This window comes from Apis laboriosa, unplaced genomic scaffold, assembly GCF_014066325.1.
Source record: "Apis laboriosa isolate Shangri-la unplaced genomic scaffold, ASM1406632v1 scaffold38_cov145, whole genome shotgun sequence".
Taxonomy (NCBI): Eukaryota; Metazoa; Arthropoda; class Insecta; order Hymenoptera; family Apidae; genus Apis; species Apis laboriosa.
The window spans coordinates 1887905-1907775 of record NW_025223092.1 but is presented as its reverse complement, the minus strand read 5'-3'; the positions used below and the strand labels follow the sequence as shown (position 1 = coordinate 1907775).

General features: G+C 27.5%; 1 protein-coding gene across 12 annotated transcripts in view; it reads right to left on the bottom strand.

Annotated features, from left to right (window-relative positions):
• Positions 1–19871, bottom strand: part of LOC122715523 (kazrin) — a 172568-nt gene that overhangs the window by 31231 nt on the left and 121466 nt on the right. For all 12 annotated transcript variants that reach the window (XM_043937784.1, XM_043937788.1, XM_043937778.1 and 9 more), the window contains 3 exons: positions 4394–4799; positions 1405–1770; positions 156–544 (listed from right to left, as the gene is read on the bottom strand). In XM_043937784.1, the coding sequence (XP_043793719.1) occupies positions 156–544; positions 1405–1770; positions 4394–4799 (1161 nt within the window). The remainder of the gene's footprint in view (positions 1–155; positions 545–1404; positions 1771–4393; positions 4800–19871) is intronic.

Sequence of the window (19871 nt, the reverse complement as noted above, 5' to 3'; positions counted from 1 at the left end):
ATTCTACGAATTTATTTATCTAACAAGTTCTTATTTCCGGATTATTATTATTTTTTTTTTTTTCTTTCACGCATCATGAAACCATGATACCATGTTTTTCAACACAGCGTTGCACGCATGCAAAAGCAATTTTTCTACGAGAGAAAGAGTATTACCTGTTCGTAGTTCCTGATAAAGTCCCGTAATTCTCGCTCCTTGTCCTCGAGGGTGCCATAGAGTGCTTTCATTTGATTAAGAAGATCGAACTTTTCAGCCTTGAGCCTCTTGCGATCGGCCTTAAGTGCCTGGAGGGCTTCTTTGGCGTGTTGCAGTTCCATTTCAAGAGCAACAAATCGTGCCTCGTCCTCGAGTGCCGCATCCTCGGAGCCAACTTCACCGCGTGCCGCTCCGCTGAATAGCAATCTTCTCAATCTGGCTACCTCAGCTACCAAACGTTCGTTCTCGAGCCGTAGTCGCCTCGTGCTGGCCAATTCCACCGAACCGGTGCTACCTCCCCCGCCATGAATGTTTGATAATCTCGATGCTACCAGTGGATCACCGATTCCTGAATGAAATATCAATATTTATAATTATTTTTAATCGTGTGAATTTAGATTTAAAAAAAGTGTGAGAGTTTGTGAAAGTTTTGTTTAATCCATGATAAATCGTCGATTCGTAAAGAAAATATCTTATTGTATATTTTCGAGAAAATGAAGGAGGGATAAATGTTTATAGGCAATATAACGCAGTTTGCAAAAGTTATTTTTTTAATTTGCATTTTGCAAAATTTGAAAAACTTTTCCCATGACTTCAAGATGCTTAAAAAAAAAGAAGATTCTCAATAAAACAAACAAAGATTGCTCTCAAAGAAACGTGAAACACCTAAAATTCTCAAGTTGAGAGGAATCAGCCGAGGGGCAGGCCAAGATTCAAAGAAAACAAATTCTCAATAAAAGAAGCAAGAAAGCTTCTTACTCCTCAAAGAACTCTCAACTCGTTTCCCATTTCGTACCGTTTGAGACAGTTAAAAAAAATCACACACACAAAAAAAAAACAAAACAAAACCAAAGAATTCATCATCGAGCATCCTCCACACCTTAAACGTGTGTTCAAAGAACTTTTCAATCACAATACTCAACGAGGATTCATATCTCAATAACACACCCAGAGAATCCAACGGAATCTTGAAAAAGCCCTCCCCCATCCCTTTTCCCTCCCTTGATCTCCTTGGCCGTAACTCATTCGTTTCCACCGTTGGAAAAAGAAACGTGGTGGCGGGGCGTTTATCTCAAGTTCAGCTCCGTTTAATTCCGTCGGAATGGTCGGAAACGTGGCGCACCCGTTCGTTGGAACAATCAACGAAGGCAGCAAGGGCGAAGGGGTTGAAAGGGAAGGGTTTCCATAATTAAATGCAGGGTTACCCACCCAGGGAATTAGCCGGCGACGAGGGTCTGCTGCCCGGGGCTGGTCCAGGTGGTTCATTGTCCTCCTCGGCCCTCGCATCGCCGTCCACGAGATCCTTGTCGATGTCCTTCTCGTGGTCGTTCATCTCCTTGGTGGATCGCAGCGAGTCGCGATTCGTCGATATCCGAAGCCTCTCGACGCTGGATCGATCGGTGGCGCCGCGATGAAAGAACGTCCTGTTGCTGGATCCTCGGTCGGGGCTCGCGCTTCCGGAACGGGAGTCCACGCTTCCGCCGGAACCGCCGAGTCGGGTCTTCTCCAGCGCAGGGGCGTACGGCCGTCGAGCTTTCTCGCTTGGGCTGCGACTCGGCGAGCCATTTCGTTTCTCTGGAAAATTAGCGTTTGAGAGATGCGCTCGTTGGCCAATGATCTTTGAAAATTCGTTTGAACAATTTTCGGTGTTTTAATGATTTAATGTCTTGGAATATGTCTTGGATAGTTCGTGTGAATAATGAAATTTTGTGGATTATCGTGGATATAGTGTTTTGGAAATTTATTTAAATTCGCTGGGAATAGATGTTTGTTAAATAATTATTTATTTAGTATTTTAGTATTTCATTTTGATAAGATATATTTCTATTTTTTGAAATTTATATTAGCGATTATACTAGAATTGGATAATTTGTGTTTTGAAATGAATTTAGATTTATTGTTAGTTGAAATGATTTCTTAATACTTTAGTATCATAGAATTATTTATTTTCTTTAAGAATTTTAATTATTTTTTAAGATGATATGTTTTTGAATAATTAGTTTGATCTTGGTATTGAATAGTTTGTAGAAATGTAAATTGAATTTATTTTAAAATTTGAATATTAATGCATATTTATAAAAGTAAATATTTGGTGTGATTGGTGATTGGATATGAAATTATGTCTTTTTGAAACTTAATGCTTGGATTAATTGATAAAAATTTTAGAAATATGAATTTTTTATAGATAGTAAAAAAAAAATATATTTTTTGTGGAAATTAAATAGTCTAATTCCTTAATTCTTTTTTCAAATTTAGAAATTGCACGAAAATATAATAATTTTGAATATTTATATATCTACTTTATAATCTCTTTCTTCGTTTTAGAATAAGTGGATCAGACAAGTTCCAAGTCTCGGGAAAATAGTGGCTCATGGGTAGTCATAAAAATGACATCAAGTAACTGTGATATATATAGAAAGTACAATATGTTCCAGAAATCGAGATAAAGTTTTAACCATGAACTATATATGAACACTACTTTTGATTTATACTATATACAACTTTCAATAAAGAATTACGTATGTCACCAACATTTATGGAAAAACTTTGATACACGTATAAATATTTTTTTGTTATATTGAATTCTGTATACTATATATATAATCTATATATAATTTATTTTGAAGTTTTAATACAGAAGCAAATATTATAATAAACATTGAATAATTATAATATTAATAAAACATTTATCAATAATATAATGTTCAGTAATCGAAAATGTCTTAAAATGTATTAAAATTCCTGAATCTTATTTTATTTTTTTAAAAGTGTAATCTACAATTCAATTAATAATAATCTTTTAATTTTTTAATATTATTAACTGTTAAATTTCATAAAAATATTTATATATATCTAACAAGAATACATATAGTAATATCTCAATATCAATAAAAAATAAACCAAATCTGACATTTCTAAAACATCAAAACCACAAATTTCCTCGCGCAAATAACTTTCACTTTCATCCAATGCAATAAAAAATCTCTCACCAATCAAAAACAATGAAACTCAAATTTCAAATGACAAATCTATAGAATTAATTCTTTTTTTCCTATTCACAGGATTAACTTTTAAATCTTTTTATATCTTTTCAAATCTAATCATAACAGAATTCAAATTCCAAATATCAAATTTAAGAATTTTAGAATTAATCTTGTTATCTAAGGCTCTTTTTACAAAAATCAAATTTCTCATCAATTAGAAACAATAGAACTCACATATCAAATGACAAATCTAGAATTGGTCTACAAGATTAGTTTTCAAATTTGAGCCATAGAACTCAAATTCCAAACGATAGACCTATACGATTAACTTTTTTCTTTTTATCTAAAATTAATTTCCTTATCGATCCAAAAATCAAATTTCTCATCAATTAAAAACAATAAAATTTAAATTTCAAATCATAAATCTAGATTGATGCATAGAATTAGCTTTCAAGTCTCTTAACAATCATAAGCAACAGAACATGCAACACAAACATTAAATGACAAACCTAAAATTAATTCTTTTCTTTTTATCCAAAACTAGTTCGTTTTATCGATACAAAAATCAAATTTTTCATCAACAGAATTCAAATACCAAATAATAAATCTATAGAATTGATCCTTCTCTTTCTATTCACAGAGCTCTTATCAATATAAAAATCAAATTTTTCAGAAGAAGAAGCAACAGAACTTAAATTCCAAATAACAGATTTATACGATTAATTCTTTCTTTTTTTTTTCCTATTCACAAGATTAACTTTGAAACTAACTATCAATTAAGCAATAAAACTCAAATTCTAAATAACAAACTTATAGAATTAATCTTCTCCTTACTATCTAAAGCTAACTTTTTTATAATCAAATTTTTCAATTAAAATCAAATTTCTCATCAATTAGAAGCAGGAGAACTCAAATTTCAAATGAAAAATCTAGAACTGGTCCACAAGATTAGCTTTCAAATCTCTTAGCAATTATAAGCGATAGAATTCAAATTCCAAACGACAAACCTATATGATTAACTTTTTCCTTTTTATCTAAAATTAGTTTTCTTTATCGAAAATTAAATTTCTCATCAATCAGAAGCAACAGAACTTAAATTTTAAACGACATATGATCTACAAAACTGATCCTATCCTTTTCTAAAGAACTCTCATTAATATAAAAAATACAAAAAGTTTCCAGCAATCGGAAGTAACAAAATTCAAATTCCATACCTATAGGACTTGCGCGTCGATCGATGGGACTCGTTCTCTCCTTCCTATCCACGGGGCTGGTTCTCTTATCGATAGGGCTGGCCGACTTGTCGCTGGCCGAGCTCCTCTTCTCCACGGGGCTGCTTCCGGCGCTCAGCCTTTTCCCTTCCTCCTGCGACTGTTGTTGCTGCGAATCGCCACCCTCCTGTCCAGGGCTGCCGCCATTGTTCGCAGCGTTGTTGTTGCTCGTGTTACCACCGTTGTTGTTCCCAGCTCCGTTGTTATTGTTCAACACGACCGGCAAAGCGCCACGGACGTCCCTCAGCTCGCCTCGAAGCGTGGCGCACTCGCCCCTCGCTCGTTCCAGCTCCCCGTCAAGCCGGGCGCCCGTCGCTGCGTTCTCCTCCACCATCACGCGAAATTTTGCCTGGAAACCGAGGGGACAATGCACGTTAGACGGTGGCCGAAAGTGGGAGAGAGGCGAAGGTGAATGTTGGTTGAAAGGGGAGAATGTTAATTCCCCGGTAATGAGCAGCAGCAGGAGTATCTTGTTATCTCCAGGAAAGAATTATTCGTTCTATTGTGTGGGATGCGAAGGATGTGAAATCTGTTTAAGTTGACGGATGTATGGAGAATGGATTTTATTTGTAATTAGGGATTTTGTAGATATTTGTACGAGTAATTGATGTAAGGAATATTGCATATATTTGATCTGATGATGATATGATGAAAATTGAACTTGAAATTGAAATATATCTGAAAATAAAAAGTTTAAATGTATTGTAGAATAGGAGAAAACGATTATTTTTATATTAACAATTTAAGAAATGAGATTTTTGAGTTATGATACTATCTATAATATTTATAATATTACATGATATATCTAATATATTGGTGATAGATCAATTTAAATCATTTTAACTTTGTGTAAATATTATAAAACTGTTGTATTTATATTATTTTGGTAAGTATTTTTTTCGAGATTGTTGTATTTTAATAATTTTATTATATCATTAAATAACTATGTTCATTCGTTATATTCATATTATTAAAAATTGTCTCGTTTTGTTGTTGCTATGATTGTGTCGTTTGTGTTTAATTGCTATGATTTGTTAATTTATATCGCTTTCTAAATTCGGATAAGAATATTTTGTAAACATCATGTATCATAAAATAAATTTATTGTAAACAATTGTATAAAAGCTATTTATTTTAGAGACTCCAAAAATCAACATAACATTTCTACTAACTTAATAATATACTGATATCATCCCTGTCAGATGCAAAAATGTCTTCTGGAGTAAGGATATGAGATGAATTTCTTTATATTATTTTTCTTATAAAAAATTAATTAAATTGTTTTCTTTAAAAATATCTTTAAAAATACTCTAAAAGTACATAAGATTTTTAATCTTAGTTTAAAAGGTGAAAGAGTAGAAGTTCAAACATTTTACATATATTGAAAAAAATGCTAGACAGAACATTGTAACTAAAAAGTAAGTAGTTATTATAAGTGATACAATCTTTTTATTTGAGAAAACTTTGATCAAAGTTAAAATTTGTTTAAGATAAGAGTTGAATACTTAAATTTATACTATATTTATACGAAATAAAGCGAATGATATAGTGGTTATATATTAGACTATTATCGATCTTTTGATGAATTTTAGACTTAGCAGTAAAATTTTCTAGTTAATTCTTTGAACCATAAAATTTATAACTTCGAGTACGTAATAAAACAAGTAATAAAAGAGTTTCACTACCACTGAAAGTATTGACTCCTTAATATCTGTGTGAGACATGGATAAAATAAATATTTATTATTTTATTATTTACTTTTTTTTCTTATTGATCTCTAATACCATTATTTCAGAAATTATTGTATATTGTATATTGTTTTATAAAATATGTAATTTATTTTTTTTTTAAAAATAAAGATTTTAAAAAATTTGAGTTTTAAAGAATCACTAAAAATATTATTTTAATATTAATATTATTATAATATTAATTATAATATATATATATTAATATATTATATATATTAATAATTAATTTTAATATATATTATATTAATATTAATATTTTTAATATTAATTTTTCAAAAATAATAAAGAAAAATTTTTTTTTTTTATTTGAAGTTCTTAGATAAAAGAAGTATATGCGAAGATTAAATCAAAATCAAATTTAAGTCATTAATGTATCGAATTTCGAAAAAAAAAAAACAAAAATTGAAATTCCACATGATCCAAAAATCTTCTTCTTCTCATACAAAGAATCAAAAACCTTGTAAAAATCAATCTGCTCAGCAAATGCCAACTTCCATCACTCAAGATCTCAATAAACATATATCGTGAAGAATCTATCATTGAAAAACCGATTACTTCCAATAAAATTTCGTCTAAACTTGAAAAAGTTTTTATTTAAAAGTTTTCTACGAATTTCCAAGTTTGTCCAGGTAAAATAAAATAATGGACGCAAACCCTTATTTGCTTACATATAATCAACGTGAATAAAAAGGAAGAAAAAATGTAAAAAGAAAAGAGAGGAACGAAGAAGACAGAAAGAAACGGTTAAGCGAAAGAGAGAGAGAGAGAGAGAGAGAGAGAGAAAGTATTGAAAGTTCCATGAAATTCCGACAGGGGTCTATAACGGTCCCTGGAAACTACGTTATGCACCGACGTTTCGCCAAGTTACGAAAACGTTCATGCCGGAATCGAAAATAAAACGAACAAATACCGATACAGAGATAAAAGTACAGAGTTAAAAGTTTACTACAACGCGAAGCCGTGCAATATTTAATAAGCCTACTGCGGTGACCGTGGAACACGAATCTCATTGTAAGCTCCCTATTATACCGGTCGTTCCAAAACCTCTTTGCGCATGGCTATATTAAGTGTACGCAGAAGTTCGTGCCTGGTTTCCCTCGACACGTGATCCCAGTCACGGAACAAAAGATCGCACGTATGTTTAATGTGTGTTTGCTGTGAATCGACGATAATAGATGTGGACGAAAGGAAGAAAGGAATAAGGTGTTGACAAATTTTTATAGATTAATTTATTTATCGATGAATGAAATTTTTGAATGAGAATTTCATGTATTATTGGTTGATCGATTAATAATGAAGTTTTCAATATGAGAATTTATTTTGATTGGATCAAATATAATATTCGATTGATTTCGGAAAAATTGCAATAAATTGGTGAATAATATTGCTATCGAATAAATTTTGAAATTTTTATTATTTGTTAGCTCGATTTACGAAAAATATCATCTGTAATTCGAAAATCGAATTGAAATAAATAACAATAAATGAAAAAAAAAAAAACTATGAGTATTCGATTGCTTTTTAAAAAAATTGCGATAAATTGAAAAGTGAAATTATCGAAAAAATTTTTAGATTTTTATTAATCATTACTTTTATAGTTTTTCATAGTTTCATTCGATTGATCAGAAAAGAAGATTTTAAAATAATTTTAATTATTTTAATTAAAAATAAGTAATCGTTAATTAATATGATTATATTTGATAAATATTCAATTAATTTTTGAAAAATTTTGACAAATAAGTGATTAGAAATTATCTTTTTGCGAAATCTATTTTAATTAAAACAAATAAGTGCCGATTGATATAATAATCTTAAAGAGTATTCGATTGTAATCAATGACAATTGAAGTAAGGCAGTGATGTGACCAAATCTCTAGATAAAGCCAATTCTCAGGAATTATCGTGGAAACTCTCGAATGGAATAATAGATAGGACCTCTCTTGTTCTGGCTAACTCGGCAGCTAGTCCATTGAGATAGGTCAATGATTATGGAATGTAGTTGGTGCGGTTAGATGGGAATATTGAAACGGCCATCATAGGAATGTCTGAAAAGCATGGTAACCGAAATCAATAAAGCATAATATGACGCTTGACCTTCGAATCGAGTATCTTCTATTGTACAAACAATTTCTATGCCTTTATATTATCATTGAAAACTCAATCTTGCAAATAAACTTACGAATTCTATCATTATAGTTAATAAACGATAAATTTAATGCTAACTTGAAAAATGAAAGATTAAATCAAATATGAGATATAATATTCTATGAACTTTTAATAATCGAAATATGAGACGAAACTTTTAAATAATTTAAATATCTAATTCTCGAATCACATTTTCTCTTTTACATATAAACTTTCTATCTTATTAAATCTCACAATAGACATCAATATAAATATGAGACAAAATTTGTAAACAAATTTAAATTATCTAATTTTTGAAACACCTATTTTCTCTTTCTATTTCACTAAACTTCATTATTTATATTTTATAAATCCTCTATATAACTCAAATATGAGATAAAATTTTTAAATAATTATGCATAACTCTCAATCCTCTCATTCTAATCGAGTTTTTCATTGCGAATTTCCTCGCAGGCAAAAGCAATTAATCATTAGAGGGTGAATGAATCAACTGTCTCGATCTCGTTACACGGTCAACGACGTTTGATCATAATCCTCGTAACAGGCTGATCAACCAACCGAGATTGCATTTTCGATCAGATAAGAAGCAAAAAGGGAAGAGAGAATAAAAGCAGAGAGAAAAAGAGAGAGAGAGAGAGAGATTTGATGGGCAGCGGTGAACCAGCACCGTTGGCCAAGTTCCAGAGACACAAAAGGGTAGCCGGTGAGGATAAAGGCATCGCGAACTTGTTGCGTTCCCAGAGGCGCCTTCCGTTTTCCTTTCGTCGCACCAAAGCCACCCTGACGACTGTATTCACGCCCTTTTCACACCCTTGAATCGTAGGATCGTCGATAAATTTCTGTTCAATGGAGCTAGCTTCGCGTAACTATCTCTATGACAGGTTTTCGCCATTGGTCTTTTGATCTTTAATCTCTTAATTCTTTAGATCTTTCATTTTACTTTATTTTTATTTCAGAAATTGATAGTAGTAGTGGCTTGAGGATATGCGTAGATTAAATTTAAGATTCTATTTAATTTTTATTACTTTTTCCTTTTAACAGAGAATTAAGTTTGAATCTCTTTTATTTAATTTCCCTTATTCACCTTTTCTTCCTTTTAGAAATAGATAATATATTGAGTTGGAGAATACACGTAGATTGAATTTGAATATGCAAAATGCATATATAAAGAGACACAAAATATTCAAATCATAATATGTATGTTATGATATTTAAGTAATAAAATTTCTATTTAAATCTTCATTTTCATGAAAATTTGATTTTGCATAAAAATCCGTAGCGTGTTAATTAAAGTGACTTTAATAAATTACAGACATTCAAAAGATATAATCTAACGAGAAATAAATAAATTTCAATTTCAATCTTAATTTTTCAAGCAACATAAATCACGATACTCGTAAAAGTTTAAAATGATAATGTTAGGAAGAATTGCAAAGAAGTTCTATTCCCTGTAATCCTAACAATTGGAAAATTTTTATCTCGCAAGAGAATAAATAAATAATTCATTCAAGCATTCTTCCGTATTACTTATCCTCGCTTTAATTCCAATTTAGATCGGACATGGAATACAAATTTTTATGGAAAAATATCGGATAACCAATGCACCCTTGGGGATTATGGGGTAATTATGATCGAAGGGTCTGGAGTTACGTCTGCGACGACAACAGAGTTCAATCTGATTTCTACGAGAGATTTTCATCTCGTGGCGCAACGCGCCATGAAATATGCATTACATCCGCGATTTTACGCTCGTATTGAATTACATTGGTGTTGACTTTTCTATCCATCTTTATCACACAGATTTTCTGTGTACGAATATATACGAATATGTAATATTGAATCTCTGTGTGCCGATTATTGCGTATTATAATAGTTTACAAGAATTTTAGGATAATTTTTGTTTTTAATAAAATTTTAATCGAAACGAATTTTTGGAAATTTTCCAAAGTTATTGCAAAGACATTTCGATATAATTTTACTTATTTTTTAAGAATGTAATAATATTGTGTTAACTGTAATATTACTTTTGTATATATATAACGGATGGATTTTTATGCAAATACATATTTTGTATATTTTACATAAACAACATAAATAAATATATTATCTTCTTTTGATATATATTAATTTTATTTGTATGATAATTAAATATTATTATACATATAAATAAATTTAATCATATTCTAAATAAAACTTTTTATTATGATATAATATTGAAAACTGGTCAAAATTTGAACAATTTATGTTTTTCAGATACAATAATAACAATTCAAAAATTGTGAGAAAACTTTTATATAATTATAATTTTATGTAGATTAATTTAACTTTCAAAATATTATATTTGCATATATTTTGAATAATAATATTTTGAATATTTCTTGCATATTGTTGTTTGGCATTTGACAATTGACATTATGCCAAAAACCACAATTATACCACAATAATTAATCAATAATTATATACAATAAATAATAACAATTAATAAGACCTATTTAACATTTTCAAAAAATATAAATTTTAAAAATTCTTTGCTCGAGAATTTACATTTTGAGTGGTGGTATTGTCAAACAGAGAATATTAGAATTCGAATTTGTTTTTTAGCAAAATCTAGTAGTAGCATCAACAATATCACATGAAACAATACCACAATGGATAAAATATGAAGAAGACAAACTATGGTTATAGTTTACCACACTTCGTCGCAATGTTGCTTGTGCCCTACATGTTCAAGGAGCGTACATACACACACGTTGCAGCATCCGCGGTTAAACGTTAGTTGCCAAGGGTGGTTATCAGCAGTTTGCTTCGGTATATAGGTCAACGTTTCAAAGATTACACATCTTTCATGGGAAATAAAACCTTCGGTGGTTCTGCAATCGAGCCGATATGCGGTCGATGGTATCGACATTATCGAGAAACCGAAGAATCGATACCGTTCCGCTGTGCTTTTCTTTCTAATTGATTATTGATAAACTAACCGACGAGATGCAGTTCCCGGTATCGCCTGGTATCGTGACTTGAGCAAATCGAACTGCGAGATACACGTTCGTCGATTAAACTCTTCGATTAATATTTTGGAGAAAGGTTTGAATGGGTTAAAATTGTACAGTAGAGGAAGTATAAAAGGATATAGCAAAGGAAAGTCAAGCTTTTTAATTGGAATTGTATTAAACGTAGATGTAAAAATGATTGTTATTTCTTCTGATAAAGAAACTTTTTTGAAACATTTTTTTCATACAATAAATATATAATAATAATTTATGAGTTATTTAAAGTGATCATGTTATATGATATATGATACATTTTCTAATAATGAAGAAACTTATTTTTAATACTTCAGATTTTTCAGATTTTGTATGTAAAAGATAATTTTTGTAAAATTAAAGTTTGAATTATTATTGAATTATTATAGACTGAAGTTTTAATATTTTTCTTTGAAAGTAAGAGATTTATTAAATTAAGAAAATTTTTTCTTGGAAACTGATAATTTTCTTTGTTCCATTTCAAATCTAGTTCAAATTTCTTCATTCATAATTATTTTGATTAAATAATATAATTTAATTATTAAACAATTTAAAATATCAATGAGAATAATAATTTTTTGATCATAATTTTTTGAAATTCAATATATAAGAGGAAATAAAACAAGATAAATTATGTATGTATTATAGAAGAAAATTTTTGTTTGTTATTATAAAGTGTTTAATAAAATTATACAATATTAATCAAATTTTAAAACTTCTCTATTTATCTATTTTTAAATCTACTATAAAATATTTCTATAAAATATTTCTATGAATGAAATAAATTTATTCCATAATTTAATAATTCTATCTTATTGCACAATATTGAAGTGCGAAAGAGGAAAGATGAAAGAAAAGAAATACGTAAAGCTTTTTAGCTTTTTAGTTATATTTTAGATTTCAGAAGGTTAAGTCTTTTGAGAATTCTGTTGGCGTGAATCCTTCTGGGAAATGTAGGATAGTTGCCACAATTTATTACGTATGATGTAGAAATTTCAAGATCTTTCTGAATATAATTTTATCGCTATTTTCTTTGAACTATTGTCGAAATCTATTCTGCATACATTTTAATTCTTATTTTAAATTTTTATTAAATGTCTGCTTGTTCCATAGTAAATATATTTTTCAAATAAAATTTTTCAATAAATATCACTTGTTTTAAATAATTTTATCAAAGTAATTTTAAATAACCAATTCATTCCCAAAATTTTCAATTAATTTTAAAGATTAATTTTTTAATGTCGAAATATATGATAAATATTTAATCCATACACACATGTATTTTTTAAAGATTTTTAATTAATAAACTTCGATTTTATTTCTTCATATTCTTTATTTGAATTCCATTGTTTTTTAACAATACTTTATTATTTAAAATTTTATTTCTAATCGTGACGAAAACGTCACGTTTCAAGTTATCAACTGACATTTTTCATTTCATTTCTTGATAATGAAAGACGAAAATATTTTCTACATTTTAAAATTTTTCGTATAAAAATATACGTATGCAATATTGCCCTTATTCAATTTTTACAAAATGTCATGTTAAAAAATTTCTGCAATCGTCATTTCTACAAACGAATATGAAACATGATAAAACCAAAAATTACGAATTTCATTTCAAATTTATTTCAAATTTTTATGTTTCTTCGCGCTACATTTTTTTTTTTTTTTTTTTTTGACTGATGTCATACAGAAAGGAAAACTCATTCATGTTCAAAAAGAATTCAGATATAAAAAATTTGCGCGAGAAATGTTCCACATATTATAACGGACGATATGGTAATTATCATGTTTGCTGTTACATGGAGCAAGAGAAATAAGGGTTGAACGAGCAAAAACTAAGAGGAGCCATCGGATAACGAAGAAAGAAGGGGGGAACATCGCTGGAACCACTCGAATTTATGAAATTGCAATTTCAGCCACGAGTTTCATCGCACCCGGAGCAATTTATCTCGTAATGCGGCCAAGGAAACTAATCCTTTTCCTTATTCCCTTGGATTTTCTTTCTACTGACAATCTTGAGGATCCTTTGCAAATTTAATTAGCGAATGTATTTTGGAGAGAGGAAAAAGAAAGGAGGTACATGTACATTATGCGTATTAAAAAAATCTGGAAATTTTAAGGAAAGAGATAATAACGATGAAAAGAAAAATATGAGGATTTTGTAATGTATATAATTTATTTTTAAATGATAAATGTAACCTTAACTGTTATTTTTAGGCCTTGAATTTTAAGAGAAGAGGAAGGGAAAGTTTAGATGAAGAGTAAAAAGAAGATAAAAAAGAAACGTGTATTTTTATGTTTAATAAAATTAAAATTACTGAAACATTATTTTTCATTAATTGTATTTCATTAATTAAATTTCATTGAATGTTGTTTTTTCTCTTTATTGTTCAGGTAATCTTTTTGGAGATAATTGTTTAATAAAATTAAAATTATTGAAACATTATTTTTCATTAATTGTATTTCATTAATTAAATTCGTTGTTTTGTCTCTAATGTTGCCTTTCCTCTTTATTCTTCAAATGATGTTCTTGGAGATAAACGTGAATTTAAATTATATATTATATAAATGTTTGAAATCATTTTTTTAGTTATAAAAAATTGAATATTGCATTTTATTTATTTTATTTATATATTTAATAATGATAATAATAGATTTTACTTAAAAAAATTTTCTGAACTAACAAATTTCTAACTTGATTCTTTTTTTTATATTTTTGGATAGTAATCTATAAATATTCTAGATTCTTTGTTCTTAAAATTTAGATTTTTGGAAATAAGTGATATAAAATCGATATAATTTCTCTTAAATAGATAATGATTAAATAAATATATTATACTTAATTAATAATTTATTATTTAAACAGCAATTTATTATTCAATAATCTTATTATATTATACATTTAATGTGTGAATTTACAAAACATATTTAATACGCGTTTTCTGTTTCTTAGAAGAAACTTTTTATCATAAAAGTATAGATTTTCGAAAAAAGAGAATAAAATTTCTACAAGATCTAAATAGCTTCGATTATTTTGCTTATGGTTCTTCACAACAATAGCGAATTGTCGTTGTTCCAAGTTACGCAATAAGTATTCATTTCGCTGTGTTGGTGCCAAGACACATTTAATTCCGGGCAGAATACACGAAAAGCATAGTTGTACGTATAAAGTACGGAAGAATTATGGCCATTCATAACCGCGGGAGCTTACAGAATTAACAGGAACGAGGCTGCGTGACACGAAACAACAGGAAACGTGGACCGCCATGCTATTTAAATCATACGTCCCTTGACGAGATTCTAATGTAGGTCAAACTCAAATTACACGCGACAAAGTATCTTGTGGTGTAATTTCCACAAACATTACCGTGCATCTCGATGAAGAAAATCGTTAAATTTCGAAGAAAATTCGAAAAAAGTTTGATGAAGATTTGATGATACTTAAAAAAGTATCACAATGTGAAAAGTGTGATTTAATTTTTTAAAAAAATTTTTTTAAAATTAGATAAATAGAGAAAATAATATGTGAGATCTCTATATATGAAAAAAATTTCATTAGGAATTTCCAATATATTTTAATATTTAATATATTTTATACAACTTTTCTGTTAATTTTTTGAGAGACATAGACATATGTATATATAAGTTTAATTTTCTTTTTAATTTTTTAAAAGTATTTCAAAATATGTTTCAGTATTATTTGTCATATTTAATGTTCATTGTTATATTTTAAATAAATTTTATAATTGTATATTTATTCTTCATCACATTATTTAATAATAATTGAATCTAATGAAATGTATTGAAATTAATTTGCATTCGTGAGTGTAAATTAATTTCAATAATACGTGTAAATAATTAAAATGTAACATTATCTATAATTTTCTTAAATTAATAATTTTTTTTATTCATCACATTTCCTGTTTCTCAATAAATGAAATAAGATATTTTCCTGACAAAATATCCTCTTGAATCATACGTCCCTTTCATCCCTTGTATTTAATTAATCTTCACGAACCATTCTGTCTCTTTCATGCTCTACCTTCATTTTTTTTTTGTTTATTACCTTTTTTCCAATATAATTAAAAAACTACTCTCATAATTAATATCACAGTTTTTAATAATAAAATATTAATATGAATATATTATTATTGGATAAGATACTGAAAATATAGATAAAAATATAAAAAATAGATAATAAGTTAATATTATATATAGATTATATAACATAAAAATTGAAATTATATTTATTTTAATTATTACGTCGATTGAATTATAATTTTTATCCTTTTTTAATATATAATATATTGGTTAACTAATTATATATGTAAAAAGCATCGACAACTAAAATTAATTACTAATTTGAGATTATATTGGCATCTGTATTTGTTGTCACAGCTTAACAACTGATATTAATATTAATTTAACTAAAATTAATTATTAATTTGAAATTGCATTGATATTTAAATCCGTTTCTTTTTACATTTATGTAAAAGTATTTCTTTATATTTATCTATTTAAATGATTAATTTTATTTTAAATTAATTTTATCAATGTAATTATAATATAAAATATCAAAATTATTATAACTATTAATTATAATATATTTATAATTATTATTATAATTATTATTATAACTATTATATATATTATATAGTTATAATTATTATTATAACTATTAATTATAATATTATTAAACTGGAATCATTTAAATTTGGCATTTAAATTATTAATTTAAACTAATATAATTATGTTTTTAATAATTCACTTATATAATTAAAAACATAAAGTCAATTTATTCACTCAATTTAATTTTCCATTTACTTATTCATATTTTAATTATAAATAATATTTTTCTTAATGCCAACATTATTCAACATTACTGTTAATATTATTATTATTAATATTAATTAATTAATATTTTTATTGTTTTTAGTTACTTTCTGCTAAATAAAGATACAAGGAAAAGAAAAAATTTGAAAGATTTAAAAGATTTGAAAGAAATCCAAAATATCCAAAATTAGAAAAGAATTGTTATATGGTATCTTCATAATTTTTGCATATTATAAAAATATTATTTAGTGGTTAAAAATATCACTTGTTACATTTAAATTTTTATGTAAAAATAAAACATTTGTATGAATTTGTGTATTGTTATATAAGAAATATAATTGGCATAACTTGAAAAATTTCTAATTATAAAATCAAAATTTTTGAAGCTTGAAATTTTATTGCTATAAGCTGATACATTGAGGGAACGAAGCTGACAATCTTTTTCTCATACTAATATTATTTATTCTTGATTTCTATTATAATTACATAGATCACACTTATTATAAAATAAATATTTCTACAAGATCAAATTAATGCAGGAAAAAAACGAAGTACAAGTAAAACAATTTAAAACAAAATAAAAAAATTAATTGAAGAGATTAATTGATATTTCTCTAAAAATTTCAAAAAATGATTTATTTTCATAATACGTATTAAATTTAATTCAATTGTTTTTCTTTTACTTTCCATCTCCCAATTTTCACAAATAATTTAATTAATGCAAAAAAAACTCAAAACTCAATTTACGAATCAAATTTTATAAAGAAACATAAACCAGAATCTTCTCTTCTATCAAAAATGAATAAAACTAAGGAAGAGTAAACGTCACGATCAATCCAATTAATTCCTACCGAGTTAATCCCTCGCTTAAAGGCCATTGTCAAAGATCTTCTCGCAACGATTCTTGTAATTCCAGAAATTACTTTTCCACCGTCCTTATTCCGGATATTCCGCTGGATTTCCGCTTTCTCGCATCGCGATTTATTGGCGCAATTAGAGGGGCGGGGATGGAGATTAACGCCGGATTATAACCGGATGTGTCAGTTTAAAGCCGAATCGAGAGGGTTGGAAAGCTCGACACGAGGAATCTTGGAGAAAACACGATGACATTTGCGCTTCTCGAAAACAATGAATCGGTGGCCGCCGTTAATTGGAGGAGATTGGCTACCGCATTTATTACAGAAACGTCGTAATCATTACGAAACGACGTGCTCTCTGCACTCTTGGCCGTCTCCTCCGCCACGTTCTCGTTTTTCCTCATTCCTCCTCCTCTTCAACCCTTCAAGTATACGCCTCTTTTGCGCTCGTTTCATCCTACTTTCGACCTCTGGGTTAAACCATACTGGGTTCTTCCACATTGTGGTTTCAATGGGTGCGGTCTCAATGGGTTTTACCCTTTCGTTGTGTTTTAAATTGGGTGCACGAGAAATTGGGAGAGTAATGCGGAGGGCGATGTGTTCTGATGAGTTCCTTTCTCGCCAAGATGGAAATACGTTGCGGTTTGCTAAGTATTTGGGGTAATTTGATAAGGGTGTGTGTGTAAGGGAACAGGTCTTGTGCAGGATCTGGAGCGTTTGATTTATGTATGGAGCGATTAAAGTAATGAGTTTGAAAAATTTTTGTAACGATGTTTTTGATCTTTTAAACGTTCTTTTGTGATTATTTTATATATTTTATAATGTAATATAATGAGAATATAAGAATAATATGGTTGGTATTAAAATACAAAGAAAAAAAGGACTTATATTTCGATTGATTTATAAATGATGAAATATAAATTTATTCATATTTCTATGAATTCAAGTCACTAAGAGTAATTTTTATGAGAATTATTTCTTTAAGAATTAATTCTTTGTCTTAAATTATTGTCTTAGATATATGTTATGATCTTCCAAGATTAAACATTTCATGCAATTTTGAAAGCTGCTTCTTACAAATTTTATTATCCTATAAAACTATTAATAATTATAAATAATTGTTAAATAGTATATCTTGTTCGTTGATTCTTTTAATAACTTAAAGACAAAGATTTAATTATGTTTTTTAAATAGTTTTTTGTATAAGAAACAAACTAGTATTATTTAATTTCACTTATATCTTTTTATTATTAATGTATCCTTGTATATTTTTTTAAACAAGATTAAATTTTGTTTACATAAACTAGATTATAAATTTGTTTTTTGAAAATTTCATTTCTTTTATTTTATTTAGCTTACACAATAAAATTGATATCATTTTCGAATTTGAAAAACGAATGTGGCCAAAATATTGGCTAAAAAATATGATATAGATTTTAAAATATAAAATGTAAATTATTTAAGTAAAAATTTAATATTAAATATAATTTATTCGTCTCCTCAATTTTTATTAAAAATAAATTTTCTCATTTATTTACCGTTTGATAAATGATCCATATGATAATACAAAAATATATACAAATCAATAAACAAGAAGATTAAAAGGATACTGCAAAGAGTAAAAATATAAAAAAAAAACATTGTAAAAAACATAGCAATATTACAATAGTAAAAACAATGAACTCAACATATTCAACATGTATAAATAAAAAAAATATTGTAAAAATATGTATTGCAAAAGATATACATTATTTTCTTGTTTTCTACGTTTATCAAACAGTATTCCATATTTATTCTTTGAAATATTTTTCTCAATATTTTATCTCAACATTTCATCATAATATACACATCATATTTCATTTCTTGTTTAATATTATCCGTTATTTCGTACACGAATGCAGAAAATTCGATAAATTTAACTTGAAGAAATTCTTCAGCATGCCTAAAATATATTTTAATATCAAGTTTTAATATCTTTTCTCATCCATGCAACACGAAAAAAAAAAAAATCCAGAAACTCTGGTGACCTCGTTTCCTGAATGGATCTTCCACCTATTTTTCATGATTGTATTGACCATAAAGGAATTTTACTTCTTGCAAGCTACATGGTGAACAGTAATGATGGATTCAAATTCGGTACGTAGTTAAAATCCTACTAAGGATAAAAATAAAAAAGAATTTACTTTAGAGAATTTACTTAGAAGATTATTATTTAGAAATAATAAAATATAATTGTTTGTTTTAGTATTGATAAGTATTTGATTCTTGTAAAATGTTAGAATAAGTTTCGAAAATATAGATAAATAGTTTTGAATATCAATAGATAATCTTGAATGATTTTAGAACATATTTAAATTGATGAATTCGTCATTAGAAGTCTATTTATCTATAAATAAAAATATACGAGTCTATTAAAAAATAAAGCAATTTTCACTCGAAACATTTTCTCCGAAAATTAATAATTTAAAAAATAATGGATCGCTTAAAATGGAACATCTGATATTTACTCTCATACTTATAAGCTGTTTGATATAAAATAAATCGAACCTTTCATAAATAATCGAATTATAAGAAATCAAAAAGGCAAAAAAAATTATAAACAATAAATAGAATTACTTGTAACTTTATTTTAATTTTCGAACTTATGTTTTTAAAAATAATATTTGATTTACAATATAATTTCATTGAAGAAGCTAAAGAAAAAAAAATAATATTATTTTACGAAACAGATATATAATATCATTTATTATATACAATTAAATTAATGCCCTTTTCACGTTTGGAAGTACTGTATCTGTTAACATAATCTA